This window comes from Passer domesticus, chromosome 7 (genome assembly GCF_036417665.1).
Source record: "Passer domesticus isolate bPasDom1 chromosome 7, bPasDom1.hap1, whole genome shotgun sequence".
NCBI classification, from domain to species: Eukaryota; Metazoa; Chordata; class Aves; order Passeriformes; family Passeridae; genus Passer; species Passer domesticus.
Window position 1 is genome coordinate 53,713,717 of NC_087480.1, and position 25,032 is coordinate 53,738,748.

General features: G+C 54.1%; 1 protein-coding gene across 2 annotated transcripts in view; it reads right to left on the reverse strand.

Moving 5' to 3' along the window:
* The window catches only part of PIK3R3 (phosphoinositide-3-kinase regulatory subunit 3), a 77,803-nt gene that overhangs the window by 30,638 nt on the left and 22,133 nt on the right, over positions 1–25,032 (reverse strand). The window contains exon 1 of one of the 2 annotated variants that reach the window (XM_064428756.1): positions 1,490–2,176. The exons of the other annotated variant lie outside the window; for it this stretch is intronic. Within the exon in view, the coding sequence (XP_064284826.1) occupies positions 1,490–1,595 (106 nt within the window). The 5' untranslated portion in view covers positions 1,596–2,176. Of the gene's footprint in view, positions 1–1,489; positions 2,177–25,032 lie in introns of those variants that run through there. 2 annotated transcript variants of the gene reach the window in all.

Below are 25,032 nucleotides of genomic sequence, written 5' to 3' on the forward strand. Positions count from 1 at the left end.
AGTCACCTACAATGGGACTTGGGTTTTTGTTCATTTGATACAAACACACACAAGTACTTACCTTGTGAATAGTTAAAAATCAAAAGCATTTACAAGACAGATATCCTTTAAAATTCACAGAAGCAAGTGATTTGATTGAACTTTAGGCTTTCAGGAGTAACATCTAAAAATAGGCAGTGTCAGCTATGCAAGAATTTAATGAGTAGTGGCCAGTGCTGTGTGTTTGAGAGATCTGTCCAATTTTCAAAGCGTCAGAATTACCAAAAGAAGCAAGTACAGGTCCTTGAGATCCAAAGATCTCAGGATGATCACCTCCTCCTGTTTTAATTAAAGTACCACATACCTCCAGAGAGAAAAATACAGCTCACTGTGCTGAAACAAAGAGAATAAACCACACTTGCAGTACATGCCACGATTCAGGCACAGGTTGAAAAGCACATTCTGAAAGTACGTGCCCCATAAAAGACAGCACTTGGAATTACTTATTTGCTATCAATTTCTCTGCAGGCTAAGACTTTTGGTGCATGTTTTACTGTACCTTCTGGCTGTACAGATCAGAGACCTGAGAAGATAAAGGCCCTTCAAACACCTTACTGCTCCAGCCTGTTTGACTCTTACAGGTATAGATACAGTTTCACCAGTACCCATTTATGCTTACTTTAATTCATTTGCCAAAGAAAGACTCAACCTCTCCTCCTCACAAGCCTTCCCTCCCTCTTCAGACACAAAAGAAACTTTCTGCCCCATCTAAAAACTTCAGGCAAGCAAGGGATAATACATTTTCCCATTTTCAGCACTAGCACTCCATGGAGGGGGGAGGGAAGAAAAAGTGAATCAAATCCTTTTGAAGAAGGTTATTAAGCGTTATCAAAGTAACTGTGCCTCCAGGGATGGATTCCAGCCTGTTCCCAAGTATTATCCCCCCATCACCAAAACCCAGCGACAACACACACCTCATCTGTCACTGCTGGAAGAGAGCTGGGGAGAAAAGGGTCTTGGAGGCTGTAAAAGCGATTAAACTGGAACTGAATGGAGGTGGGTAAATCACCACCATCAAAGTGTTACAGGCGCATAAAGGCACACAGGTGAAGAGGATAATAAAAGCGCTCCTCTAGGAGCGAACACAGCCGAAATATACACTTTTCAATAAAGGTTTTCAAAAAAGGAGACACGGGAGAGGGGCTGCGAGCAGCTCCCCTCCTCCTGCCTCCTTCCATCTCCCAAAAGGCACCACAAATTGCTCTTCTCCTCCCACCTCCCCCACAAAAAAAACCCCGGTATTAAAATACTTTTGCCCAGGAGACAGCGAGCTCAAGTCCCTGGGAAGTTTACACAAAGTTTAACTACAGATATTAATTTTCACAGCCCCCCCCCCCTTTTATTTTCAAAGGGAAAAGTCTGCAGGAGGAGGAGGGAGGGCAGGGATGGACGGCAGTCCCCGACCCGCTGCCAGGGGTGCGGGGCCAGCTCGCAGGCTTCGGCTCCCTACCTGGAGGGTCCATCTCAATGTAAAATATCAGCTCAGTGGAATAGGGCATCATCACTTCCCTCCAGTCCGTGTCATCGCGGTCCATATCCCACAACGTGTTGTACATCGCGACAGCCAAGTCCCGGCAGGGTTAGAAATAAGAGGTTGGATAGCTCGGCTTTTAATCGAGAGGTGGGGAACAAAAAGAAAAAAAAAAAGGGAGGATAAAAAAAAAAGAAGGAGAAAAAAAAGCCGAGAAGGATTCACCTCGATGTAAAATAACACTTATAGGAAAAAAAAAAAGAAAAAAGGAAAAAAATTTAAATCGTAAAATTGAACTTAAAAAAAACGCCTCCACGCAAGTCACCTCAGCAGCTGCCCTACAGGAACTAAAGGTAGGTAGCAATATATATAATAATATATAGAGAGAGTGCTTTTTTTTGTTTAAAAAGACACCTTTCCACAGAAAAGCCACTTTCCCGAATTCTTTCTAAAAATCGCCGTTTTCGGGGTGTTTTCAAAACACAAGCCAAACAAGCCCCCCGCAGGAAAGCCGGGGGATGGTGGGAAGCAGCGGATAAAAAGGGGCGATTTCAGTCTCTGGATGAATTCTTTCCGCCGGCGGAGGACGAGAAAGGAGGCAGCGGCGGCGGGCAACAATACGGGCGGGCGCGGAGCCCGAGCGGGGCGGGCGGCGCTGTGCCCGCGGTGCGGTGCGCGCCGGCGGGGCTGGGAGCGCGGGGCTCAGCGGCGGGCGGGCGGCCCGCGGCGGGGCCCGCCGTGCCCTGCTGGCGGCGCGGGGCGGCGGGCGGCGGCGGCGGGCGGCGGGGCCGGGCTCGGGGCGGCCGCGCTCGGTGACATTTTAAGCGGCTCTGAGGGGCCCGGCCGCCGCCACCCGCCTCTTGCCGGGGAGCGGGCCACGCCCCCCCGGCGCCAGGGGGCGGGGCTTCGCGCCGGCTCTTTAACCCCTTGGAGGTGAACGGGGGTGTGTGTGTGCGGGCGCTTCCACGAGGCCGAGAGAGGGGTGGAAAAACAAAAAGACATAAAGGGGAAACGTTCCTCTTCGCGCCGGCGAGGCAGACCCACATAAAAAGCTTAGTATAGAACAAAAGTCTGCTTCCCTCCTTTTCTAGCTTTTTTCCGGCTCGCTTTCGCCACTTTTCTCGACGCTTTTTTGCAGTGCCCCCCCGTGCTGAGGCGCGCAGTGGCGGTGGTAGGTCCCCGCGCTGGCCGGCCGCCAAGGGGCCGCCGCCGCGGAGCACGCGCGGGGGGCGGGGGGAGCGGAGCGCAGTTGCCAGAGCTGCTGCCTTTGTCTGAGGGAGCAGCGAGCGCCGGGATTGGCAGAGGGCTGCCGGCGGCTCAGCCAATCAGCGCGCGGTGGGGCCGGCCGGCTCGATGGCGATTGGCCGCGAGCGCCGGTTACCAAGCGGGACAAAGGAAGGCGAGCGCTGAGGCGAGAGCGGGGTCCGGGGGGCGCGGGGTGACCCGGCCCCGCATCCCGGCCCCGCATCCCGGCCCCGCATCCCGGCCCCGCATCCCGGCCCCGCAGCTGCCCGACACCGCCGGCCCCAGCGCTTGCCCTGGGGCAACTCCTCCTGCCCACACCGCCCGTGGAGCTGCCGCCGCACCGAGCCGGTGCGCCGCGGCGCCGGGGCTACCTGCCACCCTCCAGCCCGGGCCGGCCGCCGTGTGGGGATGGGGCTTGTGGGAGAGCCGGGCACGGGGGAGCCTGTGCAGGGAGCGCCGCTGGCCGCATTCCCGGCGGGAGCCTGTCCTGGCTGAGCCCTCAGCCGCTGCACCGGCCACAAACAGTGGCTCTCCCTGCTCTGCAGGGCCCTGGCAGCTCCCTGCTGTGTGAGCCACGTAATGTACGGAATAACCTGCCCATCTCAGAGGGCACCGTAACCAGCGAGTGTGACCCGCGAGAAAAACCCGACGCGCTTTCTAGTGACATAACCAGCGGGAAAAAAAAAAACAAAAACAAAAACAAAAAAACCCAAATAACCTCAAACCAAAAAAAACACAGGAAAAGGCACCAAAATGGATGTCTGTCTGTCACCAGGTTTGGGATAAGTCTGAGCTGCAAACAGCCCCGAAATGGAACCTCAGCCTGCCTGGCAGCCGCGTCCCGAAGGGCAGCCGCAGCCCGCAGGCACCGGCGGGAGGCAGAAGTGCAGCCAGCTCCACACTCAGCCTCGGTTTTGGCGCGGCGAAGCATCCTTACAGAAAGGCGGCTGCTGCTGAGAAATTAAGGAAGAGTCCTTTCCCGAGACTCCCAACCAGTGTCACAGGCACAAGGGTGGACAACACCTTGATCTGCTGTGGAAATCTCAGGGAATGTTGGAAAACCCAGCACTGAAGTTGTCTGCTTTATTTGCACTTCAAAGCGCAGAAGAGCAAGTGACGAATAATTTGTCCTGCTCTGGCATTAGGCAGCAGCTCCTGCAAACACCCTCTTGGCTTGGCTAAACCTCAGGGTGACTGCGACACTGAGTAACTGAAAGGCTGTACCCGATGGAAGAGTGTGAGGGAAGATCTGAAGTTTGCTGATGTATCACAACTTCCACAGCAAGCAATTTAGAGCAGCCTGCTCCAGGAACAGAGCTCCTTGAGGGATGGACGGCTGCAGAAGAGCACAGGGCTTTGATTCAAGTCACTCACTGTACATAAATTAATTTTATAAGCCTATCCACAAACTCTGATTAATCCACGATAACCAGATATGATTCCTTTTCCTAATTTTTAAATTAAATTATTGAGCCAATACCATGTATCAGCTCCAGCTTCTTCAAAGGGAAATGCCCTCCTTGGAAGCACAGCTGGCTCCCCCAGTGAAATTTAACTTGGTGCTTTCTGCCCAAGCCATCTGCTGCCAAGGGTTGGGCATGGGTGGAGGTGCAGAAGTGGATGCTGCTCTGCAGGACCTGCAGAGCTAAAAACTGGGGCTGTGGTCCCTATGGCAGCCCCCAAACTTAGATTAGCAGCTGTGGCAGAGAGGGGGAAGGAGGCAGACTCGGGTTCAAATTCATTTTCCCCCTTCCTGCACCTCATTATAAGTTCCACCCACATAAGACCTAATTACTTGGCTTTTATGCTGGCAAAGTGGATTTCATCCTTGCTGTTTCCCATGGTGGTTGCCTTCATTTTCATGGCGGCACTGATGGTTACAGCTTATTGATGTTTTCACTTTAGTGATTTAAAGCAGAATACATTTTGTTATTAGCACTGGTTTCTCTCATTGCTGCTTTAATCAAAGATGCAATTTAAGGCAGAGGATTGTGTGTAATGGTAAACAGTAGGATAATGCCTTGAGAGAACAGAATATTAATGTGTTTTTATTTCTCAAAACTGTGCTTATAATTTACCCAAGATTGCTTGGCTCCCAGAACACACATAGGGGGTGCTCCCTTTTTTACCACACTGCCTGCCTCGCACCAGGGATGAGCATGGTGTGCATGTGTGTGCCCAGGGGGGAGAGGGAGGCACAGCTGCTGCCTCACCCCCTCTGCCTGTGCCTCTCCCACAGGCACACGGTCTGAGCATCGGAGAGCAGAGACAAAACCGGGAGCACGCCGAGGGCTTGGGGATGCTCAAGGTCTGGGAGTGCTCCCACTGCCCAAACCTGGCCATGCAAACCCAATACGTCACCCCAAGATGGGGAAAGCTACATTCAAACACTGAAACAAAATAATGGTGATTTGGCAGTGCCTGAGCACGGGTCAAAGTGCTGGAGGAGGGGACCTGGTGCCCCATGCTGTGGCTGAAAGACAAGAAGTGAGCCCAGTGCCTGCTGCCTTCCCAGCATCCCGACATCCCGTGTCGAGGCTGTGCATTTGCTCACTTTCCTTTCCTTGAATCTGACCATTTGCATTTCAAGGCAAGATTAAATATTGAAGTTTTGAGCGCTTCCATGTGCTTCAGGAGGAGCTGAACAGACCTGCACTGGAGCAGACTGAACACAGAAAAGCCATTTGTGCCAAACTGCTTGGTTTCTCTTTGCCGAGCCATGATAATGTGATATCCGACAGCTGAATGTAGGCCACAACAGGCTTTTATAGTTGGAGGGCTGGAAGAGGGAGGGGGGCTGGATCCACAGTGCTTCCAGCCAAATGCTTGAAAATGATGAGAGGATTTTGGGGCAGGCTGGAGACTCCTGGCCACTCCTGAGATCCAGGTATTAGCTGCACTGTTAGCACAAGCTCAGGGCCTGCTGGAGTGGAACGTGGAGAAGGTAGAGCTGCGTTCACATCAGCAAGGACAACTCCCTGGACATCAGTAGATGCTACATGAAATTACTGGCCTTTTGCTGCACAGACACTGGGAGTTTTAGAGAATGTGCTGTGACTGGTGGCCAGCTTCCCACGGGGGAAGCCACACCTTGCAAGGAACAGCACTGGAACAACCAGTCACAGCAGTTTGGTTTAGTTAACGGATTCTTCCTGCCCGTTTCTCAGCTCCTGGTGATGAGGAGCAGAGGGAAGGTGCGAGGGTTTGTGTGCCTTGGCTCAGATGCTGCTGCTGGGGTCTCACTGTGGCTCAGTACACTGCAAACCAACCCCAGGGCCTGCTGGCAGGAGAAGAGGTGTTGGGAATGGCAGAGGTTCATCCTGCCTTCCTGAACCACGGGGACAGTGCAAGCACCATCTTCCCCTTCAGCTGTACAGTCTGAACCCCAAAAGTACCACAGAGACCACAAAGCTCTTGCTGCAGGTTAAGGGTATTAATCCCTGCAGGGGTGAAGCAGCAGCAGTTTGCTTCCCCGCATCCTCCAGAGCCTTAATGTGAAATGCAATGGGTGTTTTTAACAAGGACTGTGCTTCCTCTCTCTGCTTTATAGTCATTTTATGTCCTAACAGGCTGCAAAACAGTTGCCTCACTCCACCCCAGATGCAGCCACATTTCTGTGGTGAGGAAAAACTCTGGCAAGTGTGCTGAAGTCGGGTGCTTTGGTTTGAAAATTATACATTGTATTAAAAACCTGTATTAAAGAATAATATGCGGTCTGCAAAAAACATTCAAATGAAACACTTCAGTGTTAGGAAGTGTCTTATTTACAGCAGTGAGAGCAGCTTGCGCCCTTTTCCCTCCCCTGTCCACTGCGTAAGGAAAGAGTTTGAAGCAGGGGCTCGTGTCCATAAAGGTTGGAACACAAGGCATGCACACAGAGCTGAGCTTGCGAGGAATCATACATTAGGCATTTCCTAACTTAAAAGCACTTGGCTTTGCATTGTAAACAACATTCTTTTAACATAGGAAATAACGTTTTTAAAAAAATAAAGAAAAAGATCTTTTAAATAAATGTCTACAATGTAGGTTGCTGCAGCTGGACCTAAGGTATTCCTCAGCAAGGCTTGGACTGGCCTTTCCTCCCTGCTCCAGAGGCTTCTGCCCAAAAAATTTCAGGAGTAACGGTCTGGGATGGAAGCAGAAAGCTGCTCTCCTGCAGGGGGAGAGGAGTGTGTGTGGCTTTTGCAGCTGGACAGTGGATGCCAACCCCGTGCTCTGCCCACGGGTGTCTGGGGGGGACACATCTGCACCTGGAGAGTGCCCGGGGATGGATGAGGGGTGGGCACGGGGCGGGGGGTGAGGGAAAGGGCACGCCGCGCTGGGCTGTGCTGAATTGCTGCTTTGGCAGACAGCAGCGGGCCAGCTCTTTAGAAAGTTCACGTTCAGTTATTGTTTTGACAGGCTGCCAAAGTTTTCCTGAGGAATGCAGGCAGCAGAAGGGAAATGGTGATTTTCAAACTTTTTTTTTTATAACTCAGCCAAACCAGAATGGAATTTCATGGGAAAAGTGAAAGGTACATCTCTAGCCTCGGGGCATCGTTGTTGCCAAGTTTCAGGGTCTGGCTGCAAACAATGGAGGTGTCGGAGCATCTCCAAAGCGGTGCACCCTTGCACGCACTCACATGTGCTCACGCACACTCACACACACGCTGGAAGCATCTTCTCTAATGGTGACTGCTCCCAGAAAACTGACATTAACCCGCAGCTCTTCAAAAAGAGTGTGCGTGGTGTAAAAGCAGGCGACAAAGCAGCTGATGAAGGGTTTTCGGTGCTCTCCCCACCCCACTCCTGGTGTGCAGCCAGCCATGGGGACACCGCTCCTCTCCACACGCTCTTCCCTAGGTCAGTCCCGGAGGCACGGGGTGTTTTTGCAGGTCTCCCTACCCCTAGGAAGGCAGGAGGTTGTAAGCTCCCCTCCTCCTCCTCTTCCTCCTCCACAGAGGCAGGAGAGCAGCCGGTGAGCCGGGCTCTAGCGCTGCAGCACCCCGGGGTCTGCGGGGCTGTGGAACCGGGCTGGGGAACTGCCAGTTACCTTATATTTTCCAGTACACTAATTTCTCTTGTCATCATGCCAGTGACAAACAGAGAGAGTTAAACAGAGCAATCCATTAAAGAAGCAGCCTGACAGACCGATTGTTAAGGGTTTCAGCGATCCCCATTTACACTGGCTTGAAAAAAATTTTGCCTCGAGCAGCTCCAATTACAGAATTATCGGACCACACTCTGGTCCCTTTGTGCACTTCGCATCTCTGTCATCGTTCCAGGCCTCTCTCTATTTTGTTGCTTGGAAATGGTGAGCAAAATGGAAGGAGACTTGTAACAAATTCAGAGAAATTAGAGGGGGGATAAAAGAGAGAGAGAAAAGCTCCTTCCCGGATTCTAATGTCCTAAACCATGACACTTTTAAAATGTAACACTGTATAGGAATTTAAAATATTTTTCACTTCCTCTATTCATTGCCTTAATGCACTGGAACTACTTGCTTAGATTTCCACCCCCCTTCCTCCCCCAAGGAATGTACAATAACCACTCTGTAAATTCCTCAGGTCTGATTTTAAGAGGTACTGTAGAACTTCATTCATGGAGGAAAGAAATAATCCCAATACCTTCCTGCAGTAACTCTCTTTAATAAACATGGCAGTGTATTTTGTGATCCCAGCCAGTGATGCAAGCAGCAGGAAGAGGAAATCAACATCACCTCTAGGAAAAGCGAGGTCTCAGCCCTGCTCTGCTGACATCCCACTTGGTGACCTTCAGGCTGCATTGCCAGCATGGGTTTGAAGGTGGCACCATTCCCGGTAAGAGGAATTCTGAAAAGCCCAGAGGATTTTCACTTCCGCAAAGCAAAGCTTGAACTCTGTAGATTTGTTATTATTGTGAAAAAAACCCCAGCACAATCGTTTCCCTACCCTAGGATGCGAAGCTGAAGGTTTCCTAACCTTTGGCTGAGTGAAGCATGGCCCACATGATGCAGCAGCTACGTGACGTGGACATTATGCCCCCAACCCAGCGTGCCATCACCGATTTATCTTCCAGCAAAGACTTCCATTCCTGGCCTCCCAAACAATTTTACCATCCCTTTGCCAGTATTATTCTGGTAGCAGTACTCTCATAAGTCCACAACATGTAAGAACTTCCCCCTTTTCCTGGCAGTGGAGATCATCTGGTTTCAGAGGGAGGGAAAGTGAACACAGCCACCCCTGGGCAATGCTGGAGGAGGCTGAGATCAACCTTCAGTCCTAATGCACCAGGGAATGCTGGCTTCCCTCTGGCCCAAAACTGAAGGAAGTTTCTCATGGCTCAGTCCCCAGTCCTGCCATGCAAGTCCTTTGCCCCCATCCCTTTCCCTGGGATTTGATGGAACTGACCTATCCATTTCTCTATGTCCAGGGAACCTCACTGCAGCACATCCACACTTGGAACCCTGCAGAGCTGCAGGAACAGAGACTTCCCACACCAGATTTTGGGTGGAGATGGAAGGCAGGAGAAAAACTCCCATAACAAACCAGGGAGCTCTCAGGGGCATTGAAAAGTCCTCTCATTTCTTATTAATCACTTAGGCCAAGAACTCAAGTGCCGGCAGTGTGTTGGCCGGGGTTGTTTTCCTTGCAGTTATCCACATGCAATTCATGCCTTGGAAAATGACCCATTTACCATCATGCATTGTTGCTTAGCTACACGCGCTTTCCCTCTAAGTTTTCCCAAATGGAAACATGGCTCTATTTGCTTTGGAGATCATTTTCCCTGGCTTTCTCTGCTTTACAGTAAATAAGCATAAGAAGAAGAACCTCTGAATGCTGAGTGGAGAAATAAAACAAACAGCGTGGTGTAGGGTGAGCATTTAAAATCCAGCATGTGAATGCAATGCCTTCCTTTTCCAGACAAGGTGATGGGCAAGGAGGGTTTGAGCAAAGGCAACTTGCAGGTCAGGTTCATTAAGACCTTTTTTTGTCTGTCATTTGCATAAAGGTTCTTTCCCTGCTGAGGATTTCCAAAACCATTTGGTTAAATAATTCTGGGTTCCCAAGAGAAGAGTATTATTTCCCTGGAGGACAGGTGGGACTTAGGGGCACTGAGAGCTCACTCTGTGTCTCTGCTGCCATGCCTGCCTTGTGAAATCCCAGGTATCCTCTGAAAAACACCTCCTTTATGCCTGCAAACCAGGACACTACTTTGAGCCACTAGCCAAGACTTTATCCATCAAACCCCAACATTTCTCACCTTCACTAAGTCCTAACTACACTCTCATAGTGCTTGGTGGGCACAGGCTGGCTGATCTGCCACTGCAGCATGAAGTTCAGATTCCCAGCACTCCAGGTAAATCTTTGGGCCATTTGCTGAATCCTGAGCCCATCAATGCCTATGCTGCACAGATGTTCTCAAAACATGCAACAAATCCACAGATTTTGGAAAGCAAAAGCCTGTGGACAGAGGGACTGCGTGGCACATGTTCGGCCATGTCCCTGGGATCACTGGTCTTGCTTAACATGTGCCTTAAGGCTGAGTTGTACTTTTGTCCAGGATTTCCAGATGTCCAGCAGTTCATCTGTTCCTCAAGGATAAGACAAAACTTGCAGCATCTTCAGATTTTACTAAGGACAAAGCTTTTGGGTAAAAAGGCAGCCAAGTGTCTCTCACAACACAGAGGTTAGCAGAGAACTCAGTGGAAAACCTTTTGTTTCCTGGTGCCATGAATGTGCTGGACATGAGCTCTTTGTGCAGAGCAGACACAGCCGTCAGCTGCCAGAGCTCCCAGGAGCAGGACGCTCTGAAGGGTGAGCTCTGCCCTGCCTTCTGCTGACAAAGCATAAAATCCATATTGTCTCTGAACAGAAAAAGGGGGGAAACAAAGTAAATCATGTGATGCTGGTTACCAGGCCAAAACACTGAACTGAGGTTTAATACAACAGTTTCCAGCATGCCAGAAAGTGAAGAGGGATATTGTGCCTATGCAAATCCCAGCCGGTGGGCTGACACATCCCAAACACTGCGCTCTGTGAGAGCTGCCTGCACCTGAAGAAGCACCTTTACTCTCCTGTCGCTGGGAAGCTCTTATCTTGCTTTGACCAAGTGTACACAATAGAGCTTTGTTTTGGGTGACACCTCCCAGATGAACGGCCTCTTAGAAGTGCTTTGAGGAATTAAATGAGTAAAAACAGTAGGAGAGGGAGGGGAAGGGGAGAAAAACTCTGCTGCTGCACTACAGAAGTCAAAGTCAGTGGATACTTAACCCACTAAATAAGGAGCTGGGTTCTATGTCAGACTGAAAGAAGCAAATGTGTGACCCGGCTCCCTGCCACCAGAGACACCTCATGACAATGTCTCAGTCCCAAAGTAGGAATCCACTTCACTGTCCCCTGTGTCCCTGCAGCAAGGGTGGGGATGCTGTTGCTTGCAGATGCTGCCCAGTTCTGTGGTGCTCCCCACACACCAAGCTCAGGCACCTCATCTTCATGGTACAGCCTCCTGGCCCCACCTCTCTGCAGTGGGTGTGTTTCAGCACAGGCATTTTGGGGAGCCCAGCAGGTGATGGTATCAGACAGTGCATCCTCTCCTTCCCTTTTCCATTGCATTTCTGCAGCTGAGGCCAAATCCTGCTTCTTGCAATCCTGTCTGGTCTCTTTGGTTGATGGGAGATGCCAGGTCTTTCTTGCCCTGGGTAAAGGGTCACTTTGGCTCGGTGCAGGTTGGGCACCTGCCTTAGGTCCTGGAGCTGAATCGGGCCAAGGGCGGTTGTCACGAATGGAAATCCCCCTGGTTTTATTGTCTTTGAAGCCTGAAAACACCTGCCTGTTGCTCAGGGAAACAAGGCAGGCAGGATAAGGGTCTGGCAGCACCTCCCCTTTGTTCTGTGTCCTTCCTGGGCACCCTTTGGAGCCCAACCCTGCCAGCACCCTGTGCCCCCCACAGTTGGTTAGGAGTTGGCCGTGTGAAAATCAAACATCAAAGGGCTCTTCCAGCAAGGGCTATTTCCACATCAAATGCCTACCTCCAGTCCTGAGCCATTGGGGAGAGAACTCTTCATAAAAAGAGAGGGAAGATTAATATTATTTTTCAAAAGTATAATGGGAGGTTTCCACTCCCCAAGCACTTCAGAGTTGGTTTTTGCACAAAGCTAGAATAATTTCAACCCCAAAGGAAAAAGAAAAATATATAAGAGGAGATTAAAAATGCCTGAAAAAATAGTTGGTCTGAATAGAAATGTTCAGGTCACTGTCACTTTAGCGGCTGGAAGAGGCTGCTGCTGGGAGAGCCTGACTTTCCACAGGAATGCATGTCCTCCATCCTCACTCTCAGAGCAGCAGGCTTGCTCTGGATGCCTGCTTGAGCATGGGAAGCAGGCAGCGCCAAGGACAGGCTGTCGAAACTGCAAACTGGTGAGAAGAGGAAGGCGAGGACAAGGGGTAGAGAAGATGCTGGAAGCAGTCTGTTGGGCAAGTGGAACAGGAAAAGCCCGCTGTGAAGTGCAGCCCTCCCTGAGACTCTCCGAGAGAAAGGCGGCACGAATCCGGCCGAGCGACGGGCTGGCAGCGTGCCTGGAGCGTGGCATAGCTCTGCCTTGGAAAGGCACCTGCAGCCTCAGCATCTTCCTCTCACAAACATGCCACAGCATCACGGGGGAACCACAGTCCTGCAGCCTGACAGCCAGTTTCTGCTCTGTGAGCATGAGCCATTGGGCCAGACGGGTGTATGAACAATTATTTGATCATTTCCACTGCAGGAACCGACTTGACAAATACCTCCGATTCACAAGCTTGCAGTCTGCTTCTGAAAAACCAGACCAAGAGCAAGCTTCCACCCTGGAAAATCCCTTGCCTGTGTCTGCTGTGCATCCTTTCCCATGCTGGGAAAGGTTGGGCCAAATGCAGAAGGCACCACGGAGCTGACAAAGCTGCTCTGGGGCAGTGTCCCCAGGCTGGTGGGTCAGGGGTGGCAGGAGGCAGACCTCTGGGATGTGGTCTGTCCTTGGGTGACTTAGTGCCTTGCTTGTTTTCTGCTTCTTGGTCATTCATAGAGTGAAATTTTGTTAGTGTGTACCTCACCTTCCTCTGGACTTGGGGCACAGATGTGAAGAAAAGTGTAGGACAGTCCTTGCAGCCCCAAGCCTCACAGTCTCGGGTGACATACACCCCTCAGTGATTTTCACTTAAAAACAGGATAGGAAGAAAATACCTGTGGATAAGGAAATGCAACATATGCTGCTGAGGGCTCAGGGAAACTCTGTTGGTTAAGCCAAATCTTGCCTTTTCCCAATGCTTGAAGTTACCCATCTGTGAAGAGGGCTGGAGCAGGCATCTTCACCCAATAAATCCCACTTAAGCCCTAAAGAAAATGCTTCAGTGGTGCTTCATGTTCATCTGCTGGCCGCCACAGGGACAAAGGCTTCACACTGTCCCAAGCAAGCAGAAAAATCCCCCAGTCTCTCTGCTGGAGATTGGAACTGATGGCCAGAGGGCAGAGATGGAAGAAAGCAGCAGAAGAGAGTGGTTGGGCAGCAGTTTGTGGGACTGTGCTGGCATCACTCTGTGCCCCAGTATCCTTCCTCAGCAGCTCTGCTGTGCACCTGGAGCCAAAGCAGGGGGGTGATGGCAGATGCTTCTCCCCTCCCCCAGACACTGGAAGGTGGGGAGCCCTGGACAGTGGCTCCCTGCTGATGCCGGGGTGTAACACACAGCGGGGCAGTGCTGGGAAAGCCAAGGGGAGCGCCGGGAACAGGAGACGCCTGCGGCAGACGCCGGTGCCGGTAGGACACGGCCGGTTCGCTGCCCGCGGGACTGCCCAAAACAACTCGCTCAGATTTACTGTAAGCGGCAGCCGGGCCGTCCATAGCTTGTGGTGAACATACCAGCCCAGCTTGCAGAAAGGGCTGCGGAAGCCAAGCTGGCCCCTTGCCCAGCAGGCTGGAGGAGGGGAGCGGGGGGGCTCTGCAGCCCTGCCCCGGCACAGCACCCTCAGCCCCGCAGGCTCTGCCTGCTGCAGGCCCCACAGCTCATTTGGGAATGCACGAGGTGGATTTTCTCTTGCCAGGTGCTTTCTGCACCAGCGTAAGGAGGGGGTGATGCTGTGGATGGAGCCCCCCGTATGATTCCACTGCCGTGGCACTGGGGCAGCTGGAGGAATGCAGGGAATTCCTGTGCAGAAGCCCCCTATAAGCGGCACTGCAAAGGGACTCAGAGGCCGGGCTGGGTGCTGCTGGCTGGCAGCCAGCTCGTCCCAAGGGCACCTGGGGCCATGGCCGAGCCGGGAAACCCCCTGGCTGCGCCCAGCTTCCGGCCTTTGTGAGGGCGCCGGTGGCGGGGCGGTGGCACTGGGATGGCTGCCACCATGTCATCCTGGCCCGGGCGGCCATGGCGGCTCGCGCGTCCCTGCAGCCCGAGAGGTGCTGCCGGATGGCGGGACACCATGCAGGGTCTGCCTGAGGGGACTCGCCGTCCCTCCCACGCAGCTGTGCTGGGAGGGAAATTTCCGATACTGCCGGCTTCCCAGAAGTCAGGGGAGGTTTCGTCCCCGGCTCTGCTGTCTCGGCTCACGCGTCTTTCCCAGCTCAGGCTGTGACCCTGGCATGCGAGGCTGAGTGCCAGCGGTGTGGGGCGAGACCGAGGGTGGGGAGCCCGTCGGGCCAGGCTGTGTGGAGCCAGCCACAGAGCTCCAGCCCTTCTCCTGGCCGCTCTCCCAGTCTGACCATCTTTGCTGGTGGGTCCCCTGCAGCGCCATGTGCTGCCCAATGCCAGCCAGCTCAGTGACATCAGCGCGTGCCACGTCCCTGTCCCCTTGCCCCAAAGCCTCACACCAAAATCCCCTACAAAGGCACCACGGCCCCGGCAGTGTTGGGGTCACTGTGCTGGGGGTGCTGTAGGGGTGTGCTGCAGGCCAAGGACCAGGAGTTTTGTCTCTCCCCTTCCTGGCATGGATGCAAAGCATCCTAAGAGGGAATTCCCATCAAGGGAGGGTCGGCAGAGATCTCTGTGACATGAGCCACAGGGCTGGTGCCATAGGTGTCCCAGGCTCCGAGGATCAATGGGCCTGGCCCTGTGCAGGCAGTGGAGAATATGGCTGTTCCAGGGTGGGATGGGGGGGTCAGGGGACACTGGCCATGTCTCAGGTGACAGTAGGCGTTGGGAGCATGACCATATCCTACAGCAGCCATCTCAACCTTCCCCAGCCACCCAGTACTGGCTACAGATACTTTCTGTTCTTACAAGAAATCCAGCTAAAAACAAGGGACTGCTCCCACCAGGTGACTCCTCCAGAGCTTTTTCCTCTGCTCTGTGTTTAAGCTGCAGTGATTTTTGCTCAAGAATGTCCAAATCTTTGCTCTGCACAGGCTCTGATTTTGAGCTCCCAAGGACTAAAGGGCTCCTGGCACCATTCCATCCCCTGCCTGTCCTGACTCCAGGGCCTGTTGCCAGAAAAAAACTGAGCCTGGGACTTAAATGTCCGGCCCAAACCTGGTGTGCCTGAGAAGGAGGAGCGCTGACCCTGACCCGCGCGGCCCTCCAGCACCAGCTCGGGCTTAACTCTCTCCTCTGCAGGAAGATTTGAAGCCTTCCAGTTAAATCCGGGAAGGAGTTAGCAAGTCTTTGTGGCAGGCGGATTAGAGGCAGAGGTAAATGCTCCTGCTAAGTGTAATCTGGCTGGTTAAAAGCTCAGCTCAGCCTCTATCCCAGCATTGTCCTTGCTTCTTATAAATACAACAGACAATTCTGCAAACACACACTTTTCCTATTGCCACGCAAGGGAGTGGTGAGAACCTGCTGTTCTACCCTTCTCCCCAGGATATCATTAGGATTTATTACCAACCCCCAGTGCCCTCCTTTCTCTGGGATGGGTTGGACACTGGCAGCCTCTGATCCTGCGGGTGCAGCAGGAGGGGGATTACAGCTCGTGGGGCCACAGGTCAGGGCAGGTAAAGGCAGCAGAAGCTCCTGATGCTGGGGAAATGGGACTGGGGGCAGAGCCAAAGCACTCCTTCTCCCCACAAGCCAGGGGTTCCTCCAGTCCCATGGCCTGGGGAGCCCTCAGGATGGGATGGGGCAGGAGTTGCGAGGGGATAGGGACTGGGAGGCTCGGAGTTCTGCTCACTGTGGGGTATATAGCAACTCAGAGCCGAAATGAAAATAACTGCGTAAAAATAGTTTACACTTACTTGCTTCTCTCTGAAAACTTCTGGAGCTGGTGGCCCTAAGGGGGCACAAGAGGGTGGCAGAAGCCACTGGCCATGTGGCAGGAGCATCTGTATCCCTACTGTCCCCTGCAGGTGACAGGACTCCCTGGGCAATACTAACCAGGACCCTGTGTGCCAACCCCAGGAGTTTGGGGGTGCCCTGGAGAGAGCCCCTTGCTCCCACAAATGGAGGGTGCACAGATGACCTCTTCCAGGGGATTATGGCTGAAGTGGGGGACTTTCATGGGAAGTATGAGCAGGCAGGGATCAGGGTCTTACCAGGATTAAGGTATTTTCCATGCATTTAAACTAGTTGTCACGAACCCAGAGCTGACCCAGAGCACGGCACCTGGGGGACAGGGGAAAAGAGGGGGGAGAAGCTCAAGCCCACCCCAAAACCCACCCAGGGCTTGCAGAGAGCAGGGGGAAGTTGGTCACAGAAGCTTGGAAGCCCCCAAAGCCCCAGAGATGATCTCTGGTCCCCAGTTTGCAGAGGTGAACAGGTGCTGCACAACCCCAGTGAGGTGCCTGCTGATGGAGGAGAGCTTGGGGGGCTCGGGGGGCACAGCAGCAAGTCCCAGGGAGAGAGCAGAGCCCTGTGCCCTCTCTGGGGCCAGGACAGAGGGGTCCATTGTGGGAGACGTGAGAGCTGGGTGGCTCCAGGAGCTTGGTAACCTTAATCCTCCCTTGGATTAATGCTTAGGGGAGCTGGGGACAGTGTTTAAACCTGCCAGAGTGAGCCCTCGTGTTGAGCACAGCCCTGTAGTGGGGTCGGAGGGGGACAGAGGGCACAGGGTGAGGACAAGAAGAGGTGCAGGCAGTCCTGTGGCCTGGTCTGACATGCAGCCTCACATTTTGTGGGCATGTTCCTGGGCTCCTGGGAGCAAAGGGATGGGCAGTGTGAGGACCAGCCCTGTGACAGGGTCACTTCTGGCTGTGCTGCTTGGCTCTGAGAGGCTGCTGCTGGTCTGGCTCTGCAGGGCCACTGCAGGCTGAACCCCTTGAGCCTGGCCAAGGTGGAAACCATCTGCCCTTGGAAGGGTACTCTTCTGGGGGAATATCTGCCTGTAATGAACTCTCTGGGATGAAATTCCTCTCTCAGGATAAATTGGCTTTCCTGGGGCTGAGCTTTCAGCCTGGTACAGAGGAGCAGAGTGAGGATGCCAGGGATGCTCAGACAGACCATGTTCCTGCCCACACAGACCCCACACTGAGCCCAGAGCCCAGCAGAGGACCCCTAGCTTGTGGCATTAGGAGCCACCCTCCTCTGCAGCCACTGGCTCTGCTGGGGGGCTTACAAGGCCATGCAGAGGCAGAGCAGTCCCAGCTCCAGCTCCTCCCCTGAAGCACCTGGTCCCAGCCTACCACACCAGGTCACTGTGCCCAGCCCCAGCTGAGCAGGAAATGCCACATGGATATCCTTGAGGAGGTTCCCACCCCTACCAGTGTGGGTCCAGCTTTCTACCAGGCACCTGGCTTCAGCATGAAGGTGTCCCTGGACCCCAAGCACCAGTTACACCTCTTTCACCATTCCAAAGGCTTGGCCCTGTCCTGTGCCTAGTCCAGACCATGTCCTGTGCTGCCCAAACCTTCTGCCAGTCCCAGGGAGCTGCCACCTCGGTGTCACCTTGGGTGTGTCCCTGGCAGAAAGGGACTGGCCTTGCAGGGGCTGCAGGTGCTGTGTGCCTGTCCCCTGGGGCAGCGAGGCAGAATGGGATGTACTGTCCTAAGTGGCATCTTAACTAGATCTGATCCAGTCTTGCAAAGCCACAGCGCCTTCAATTCCCTTAGCGCTCCAAATCTGCTACTGTGCATCTAAGCGGATTATTTTAAATACCCCATGATGGACTGCTCCTTTGTAATATAAACCAGCCTCATGTGTCCCATTCCCCTCCTATTTGCTGTTATTTAGCTGCAGCTGTGACAGCTAGAAGTCTCCCCAGCTCCCCCTGCTCCCTAGGAAACATCCCTTGTGCCAGCCCCTTCCCCAAATCCTCTCTCCCTGTGCTGCTGGATCCTGGGGATGCTCCCCTCCACACAGCCTTTAAGCTCTCGGGATGAGTGATGGCTGTGGGATGTGCTGCCCCAGAGCTGCTTCATCTCTAGCCAGAGCTGAGCCCTGCACCAGCATCACCCCCACATGCACGTCAAGGCCAGGCCATGCCTCAGCTGCTTTCTCCCAGAGAGGGGCCGTGCAGGAGCCCTTTTGGGTAGGTTTTGCCAGTTTTCAGGGTTTTGCTCAAACTGACTGGCTCTGACACCTCAGTCCTGCCATGAAGTCAGCCAAGAGAGAATATCCGGCCTCCCATTCCCACTGGAGGGGGGTTTGGGGAGCACAGGGGCTGTCCTGGAGCCCACCCAGCCCCACTCTCAGCAACGGCAAAGAAGCTGCCACTTTTCCAAGCACTTCCCTTTGGGGCTTGTCTGATTAATGAGGGCTTGTTATTTCCAAACTGTTTGAAATCGTGTTTATTTTATCTGCCGCTGGATTCCTCTGACTCAGGGCTCATCGTTAACTGCCAAAGATGAGTGACAGATCCTGCTAATTACAGCTAATGATGGCCTTAAAGGATCTCTGCACACACACATGTGTTTGTGTGCACACATGCCAAGGGCCATTTATAATTTAAAGTGGGGAGAGTCGTTAGCATAAACCATGCCCCGATTAATTGCAGAGAGTGGCCTCTCCAGGGAGGATGCTCACCATGAGGTTGTGGTTTCAAGCACTGGATGCTGAGGACAGCACAGGCTGCCTGGGCAGTGGCAGCAGGGCCCTGAGCTGTGTCAGCCTCAGAGACACCAAATCAAATCCACCACACAGCAAGTGTTTGGCACAGAGCAGTTGGGAGGGACCAGAGGACACCAACATGTGGCATGGACATGAGTGGCTCGGGCCAGTGCAGGGCCAATGGGAGCTGGTGTCCAGACTCTGGAAGAGCTCTGTGGGTGTTTCCAGCTGTGAGGAAGAACATGCCCAAGAGACCCAGTTCTGCCAGCTTCTCTAGGAACAGGCAATTGGAGGAATGGGAGACATTTTTTATGGCTTTACTGAGGATAAAGCTGCAGGAGCACCAACCCCTTACTAGACATTAGAAACTCACCCAGGCGGATGAGGTTAGCAGTGCCCACTGCCCTGGATGTGCTCTTCCCTCTTCAGTCCCTGAGTAATCCAGCCCTGATGTGGGGACGTTGCTTTTATGTTTTTCCCCAGGAGGAAAAGAGAGAAGATGGAGGCAATGAGGCTTTCTCCGCCCCTGGGCTGGAAAATGCAGAATGAGAAGCAGTGGCTGCAGGATCTCATGGCCACCTGCCAAGAGGATGGGCAGAGTGGGCACATGCCATGGACAGCCTGACTGGGGGCTTCCACAACCTTCCACAACCTTCCACAACTCTCCACAGTGAGGTCTGTTCCAAGCCCTTCCCTAAATCAGCTCTCTGTTTGCCTGGGCTGTTCACCCCTGGGAAGAGGGCACACAGAGACAGACCCATGTGTTCCCTGATTCCATCTCCCCATCCTTCCCCTCCCTGGGGGTCCTAGTGGTGCCATTGCCCCTCTCCCTGTTCTGCCATCTCATGGAAGAGGTATCCAGAAGGAAACCAAAAGCTGTTCCAGATGGCAGAAAGGCTCAACAGAGCAGAACAACTGTTCCCCAGTCCTTATATTTCTGCAAACCAAATCCACCTTTCTTGGAAAAATGTAATTCAAGCTCCTCAGTGTTCCTTGGAGCTGGTGAGCAGCAGGAGCAAAGTGCCAGCATTGGCTCCCTGGGGAGGGGAAGTGCCATCCTGCAGAGTGCTTCTATATTGGTCTCTGCCATGAGCTGGTCTAAATTGGAAGTGATGGCAGCAGGAAGCGCCAGGATGCCGAGATGGACTCTGAGACCTGCACAAAGTGATTTCAGGGGCTGGTTGTGCTTGGCCTGGGGGATGCCTGCCAGCACAGGGCACTGCAGTTCTAATCCCACTAAAAGCTAGTTGGAAACAACTTGGACAAAGGCTTTTGTCTTTCTTGCTGAAAAGACCAGATTCCCATCAAGACTGATGGCTTGTGAATTTGTCTAGGATCTCTTGAATTGTTCTGGTCCCCAAAACACTCAGGCTTCTCTTTCTGAAACACCCCTAATGTTCAATTTAAGGCTCTTGCAGAAGCAGCTGTCAGAAGCTGTGGAGCAGAGCTCCCTTCAGACATGTGCAGCCACTCAGTGCTTGTGACTGTTCCTGAAACTGCCCAGGGAGCCTGTTTGGTCAGGGCCAGCTCTTGCTTGTGCTTTTTGCATTAGCAAACTCCTGTCACTGTCCTCCAATCCCTGTTCACACAGGGGTACTGGGGGCTTGTCCTCTCTGGATGCCATTCTCCCCCCTGGCGTAGTTTCCTCTGCCGTGGTTCCCCACTGGCATTTTCCAAAGCCTTCTCCAGGCCACCTTCCTTACAGCTTTAAACCCAGGGCAGGAGGTTACAGGAAAGATGCTTTGGAGGAGCCACAAGCTGGGACACAAGAAGGACTGCTGTGGAAGCAGAGCAGTGCCAACCATGCTGGGCACCCACTTCACCACACTCAGCACCATTTTGCCACTGACGCAGAGCTCTGGTGGCATTGGTGACCTTGGGGACATCAGTCTACAGAATCCATGTTTATGGTACATGGAGCTGTATAGCCTATGGGAAATGGATAGCTTTGAGGTCCCAGGGCAACTTTGGGGTGTGCAGAGCTGAGCAGTCACTCCCAAGCCCAGGTGATGTTTTTCCCTCTATGCTGTAGCCAAGGAGGGTCAGAGCCGTGAGAGGCGTGGGGCACATGGCAGGACAGGCCACCATGAGGCACCATGCTACAAACTGCTTGCTCAGCAGCATGCTGAACCCTGCCCAAATAGCTCCTGTGATCACCATCACCCAGTGAGAGAGCCCAATTGCAAGGAAAACAGGGAAGCAGCTGAAAAAATAAAGTGTTGCCATGGCACTGTGCACACCAGGTAGGAAATTTGGGATGGTGCCGAAGCACAGCCTCGGATGTTCCTCCTGCCCCAGGGTATGAAGAACCAACACAGAATGGAGAAAGAAGTGCCAGGAGCCAGAGGGAAGACACCCTCCTGATGGCACCAGGGATGGGCAGTCAGGGCTTATGGGTCCTCCAGGTACTTGGGAAGAGCCAGGGATGCTGCAGCCACATCTGTGTGGTGTGAGGTGAAATGATCTAGCCCTTGCTCCCTGTCTCCTGAGCATGACACAGTGCCAGGCTGCTCAGTGAGGTGCCAGCCTCTGTGGGCACCCCAGTCCCTTCACCACCTGCAACCCTCCCCAAATGCCAGAAGTATCAAAAAGATGGAGAAATCTGCTTAACCAAAGAACAGCCACAAGTTCCCAGAGACAGTCCCATGGAGCAGTAACTTTTTTGAGTTGAAGGATTAACAGATATGAACTGAGCAGACACAGCTTTGCTGGGAGAACTGGGAGGCGATGCAGCCTCGAAATCGGGATCAGAGGCAACGCCGGCCTCACAACCCTGCACATACTACTGCCAGCCTGAGACTGCCAAACTCCTGCACCTCTGCCCCGTGCCTCTGGTTATCTCCAGCATCAGCTGGCCTGGGGCAGGACAGGTCACAGCCCAGCTCCGTGCCCCTGGCCCGGCGGCCGTGGGCAGGGTGTGGGTGGAAGCAGCAGTCCTGCCCTCTCTGCCAGCCTCTGGGATTAGCTGTGCGCATCGAGCAGCTCTAGCAGTGCCTGGGTAAGAACAGATAGACACAGATAAGGCAACCTGAATCCTGGGGAAGGCGAGCCAGCTTCATTAATCCCCGTGCATCCAGGCACTGATGAAGATGCTATCATCCCTTTTCTCTCCCCAGCAACTTGTGTGTGGATGTCAGTCCTGCCTCACAAAACCCAGCACTTGCATGGGTAGCCCCTCTCTCCCAGAGCTGCTAAGTGGCTCCCATGGGTACACTGCTAGTACAGGGGGACAGCTGGTGCAGGGATGCACAACCCACACAGGGACAGAGCTGGTGTAGGTGTCCACAGCCAGTGTGGGACACCACAGCTGGGACAGAGAGCTATGGATGGGGCAGGGATGTGCAGTCAGGGTGGAGACCGCCAGCAGTATGAGGAACACAGCTGGGATGGGGACCCAGCTGGCATGGGGACACATGCAGGGGGACTCTGTAGAGCCCGGGGACATAGTGATGCTGCAGGACAAAGGATGACCTGCAGTATCACCCACCCCTGTGATGGCTCGGGATCATTCCCACATCCCTCCCCAGGCTCCAGCTCTCCAGCTGCAGTGGGCAGGAGGGCTCAGCACTGTGCAGGCACATGGAGGGAGGTGAGCCCTGCCAAGTCCCTGCTGTGTCCCCATGGTTGTCACGCTGCAGGCTGCACGGTGTCGGGTGCAGCACGGCACTCCCCATCCCGTTAGCGCTGGCATGAAAGTGCCGCCGCTGCGGCAGCTGGGCCTGGCCATGATCTCCACTTCCAGGTAAACAGATGAAACAAGCGGCTCAAATTCCCTCCCCGCCCCGGCGTTCCCAGCCACACAGACCCACCATTCAGCCCCGCCACCCTGAACAAACCTCCAGTGTTTGGGAGAGGGCTCCTGCTCCCGGCGGAGCACCGTGGGGGGGACACGCTGCGGCCGGGCAGTTGACACCTGGCCAGGCTGGAGCGCGGCCAGTGGGCACAGAAAGACGTGCTGTGTTTTTGGCCGGATCCTGCCGGGCTGGGGCAGGGGCAGAAAGGACCCCTTGTGTGCATGGGACCCAGGGATGCCCTCATGGCTTGAGCTGCAAACAGGGTCCCATTAGGCGGTGGCGGTGGGCACCAGTGACTCCTTGGAGTGGGAGCCCAAAGGGGTGAGGGAGTCAGAGGTAGGAATGCCCTGCTGCCATCCAAAACATTTGCAAAAAGTCACAAAAGCAGTGGGGACAATTCACCACATGCAGGTGGTGGCAGAGGCAGGTGGTGGCAGAGGCAGGAGCAGGAGGCAGCTTTCCCTGTGCACCACCTTGCCATTTACAAGGATGAAAAAAGAGTGCCAGCTCCTGTCCCTTGGACTCTTCTCCTCCAACCTCCCAACCCTCTCTCCAAGTTTTCCTTGGCTGGGGGTCCATCCTGCAGCACATCTTGGGATGCTCTGGCCATGACAGGGCTCAGAGGGATGCCCATCCCTCCAGGGAGCCTGACACCAAGCTGAGCACATCCCTGCCTCACCCATGACTGTTACTGTGGGGCCAGGCTGAAATGGAGAGGGGAAGGCAGGAGGCAGAGCCTTGATGCTCCAGCATCCCAGCTGTTCCTTCTGCTGCCTCCATCATCCAAAAGCAGCCATCAGTGCTGTTCCTGGGGACATTGTCCCCTCCTCCATGCCTGGCACCTTCCTCCCTTGCTGTCCCTGAGAAGGTGGTTTTCCTCCCCAAGGAGTGCAGGGAAAGCATTTTCCACCGCGGCAGATGAAAATGGATTCCAATCCAATTTTACCCTAGTACCACTTCAGTGATTTTGATGGAGCTGCTCTGGATGGGTGCTAGTTGGAGCCAGAGGACAGCTGTCGTGGCTCCATAGACCAGGGGTTTCTTATCTGTGTCACCTTTGATTACTGTAATTGAAATCCTGCTCTGATCTGAGCCATGCCCGAACGTTTGTGCTGCCTGTACGGCTCTCGGCTCGAACAGCAAAATAATAGATTTTAAAGCCAGGCAAGGCCTGTAAGAGCATTTCTGCCTGACCTCCCGGATGGCAGCCGACAGCCACCACTTACCCCAGTGCCGCGCTCTGCTGCTGGCACAGCCCTGTCATCCCCCTGTGACTCATTTTCCCTCCTAGAAGCACAAATTCTGCCTTTCTCCAGAGCTGCTCATGTGTCTGTGTTGGGTAGCCTGCCTCCTCCCACCCTTTGGAACAGAGCCAGGTGCTCTTGAGGGAGGCAGGGTCCAGGGGTGCTGGTGGGATCACAGTGGGATCAGCTTCCCTACTCTAGCATGAAATTCCCCATGGTAAGCATTGCCCTTTTCTGGCATCTCCTGGCCAAAAGGGCAGCAGGGGGACCTGCTGCCAGGCAGGAAGCAGGGGATGGAAATGCCACTGCACAGACAAAGATGCTCCCGGCTTTGGTGCCAAGCTGGACAGTCAGCTGTGGCTGGTGGCGTGGCCAGCACTTTGTCACCCTCCTGATCTTCTTTTGTGAAGCTGCCCACGGTGTTTAGGCAGAGCCGCTGCGGCAGAAAGGGTGACGCCAGCCCAGCCAGCGTCCGAGGGCAGGAGCCGGGAGGACACGCGCACTGGCACACACATTCCCGCAGTCTGGCTTGGCCAGCAGCCGGCACAGGGAGCGAGCCAGCCCTCACCATTGTGGGACAGCAAAGCTGGTGGCTCCCTCTGGGTTGGCGAGGTTTTGCTCAGCCAGCCTGGCCTGTGGGAGCTGCCCTCTGGGACAGGCAGAGGTGTCCCAGATTCAAAGCTCCATCCCAAGAGGATGGAATGCAAATCCGGAGGGCCAAACCCTGCCGGTGCCAGACAATCACCCTGAAGCCCCAGGTTTTTCACGCTGGCAGCTTTTATCACGACCATACAGCTGAGAGCTGGTCAGCTCTCTGTGTGCTGACACAGCAACCTGGGCTGGCACCAATCTGACACAGCCATCCCAAAACTTCATATGCTGGCCAAAGGGAAAGCAGGCTGGCCAGACAGCAGGGCACTCCAGCACCCCACCACCGGCACACAGTCTCCCCCTGGATCCTGGCTGGCAGAGCAGCAGCATTTCCTCTCACGCTGGCGGGTCATGGGCCGGCAGAACACACAATGCTTGGGGTTATCCAGGCCTTATCAGCTCTGGCCACACAGTGCAGGCAGGAAAAGGGTTTCAATCCCAGCCGAGCCCTGTTTCCGTCAGGAGCCATTCCCTCTGTCATGGGGGAGGGCTGGAAAGTGCCGTGCTTTTGCCATGGGGACCAGTGAAGCTGGGCTGTGGGGAGAGCAGGACCACAGGGCTCTCATGCTGTGCCCCAAAAGCATTGCCAGGCTCTCTCCTTTGTGCTGGGAAAGCTGCCTGTCTCTGAGCAATGCAGCTGTTCCTGCCCCAGCTTTACACACCAGAGCTGGTGAGTCCCAGGAAAAGGGCTGCCA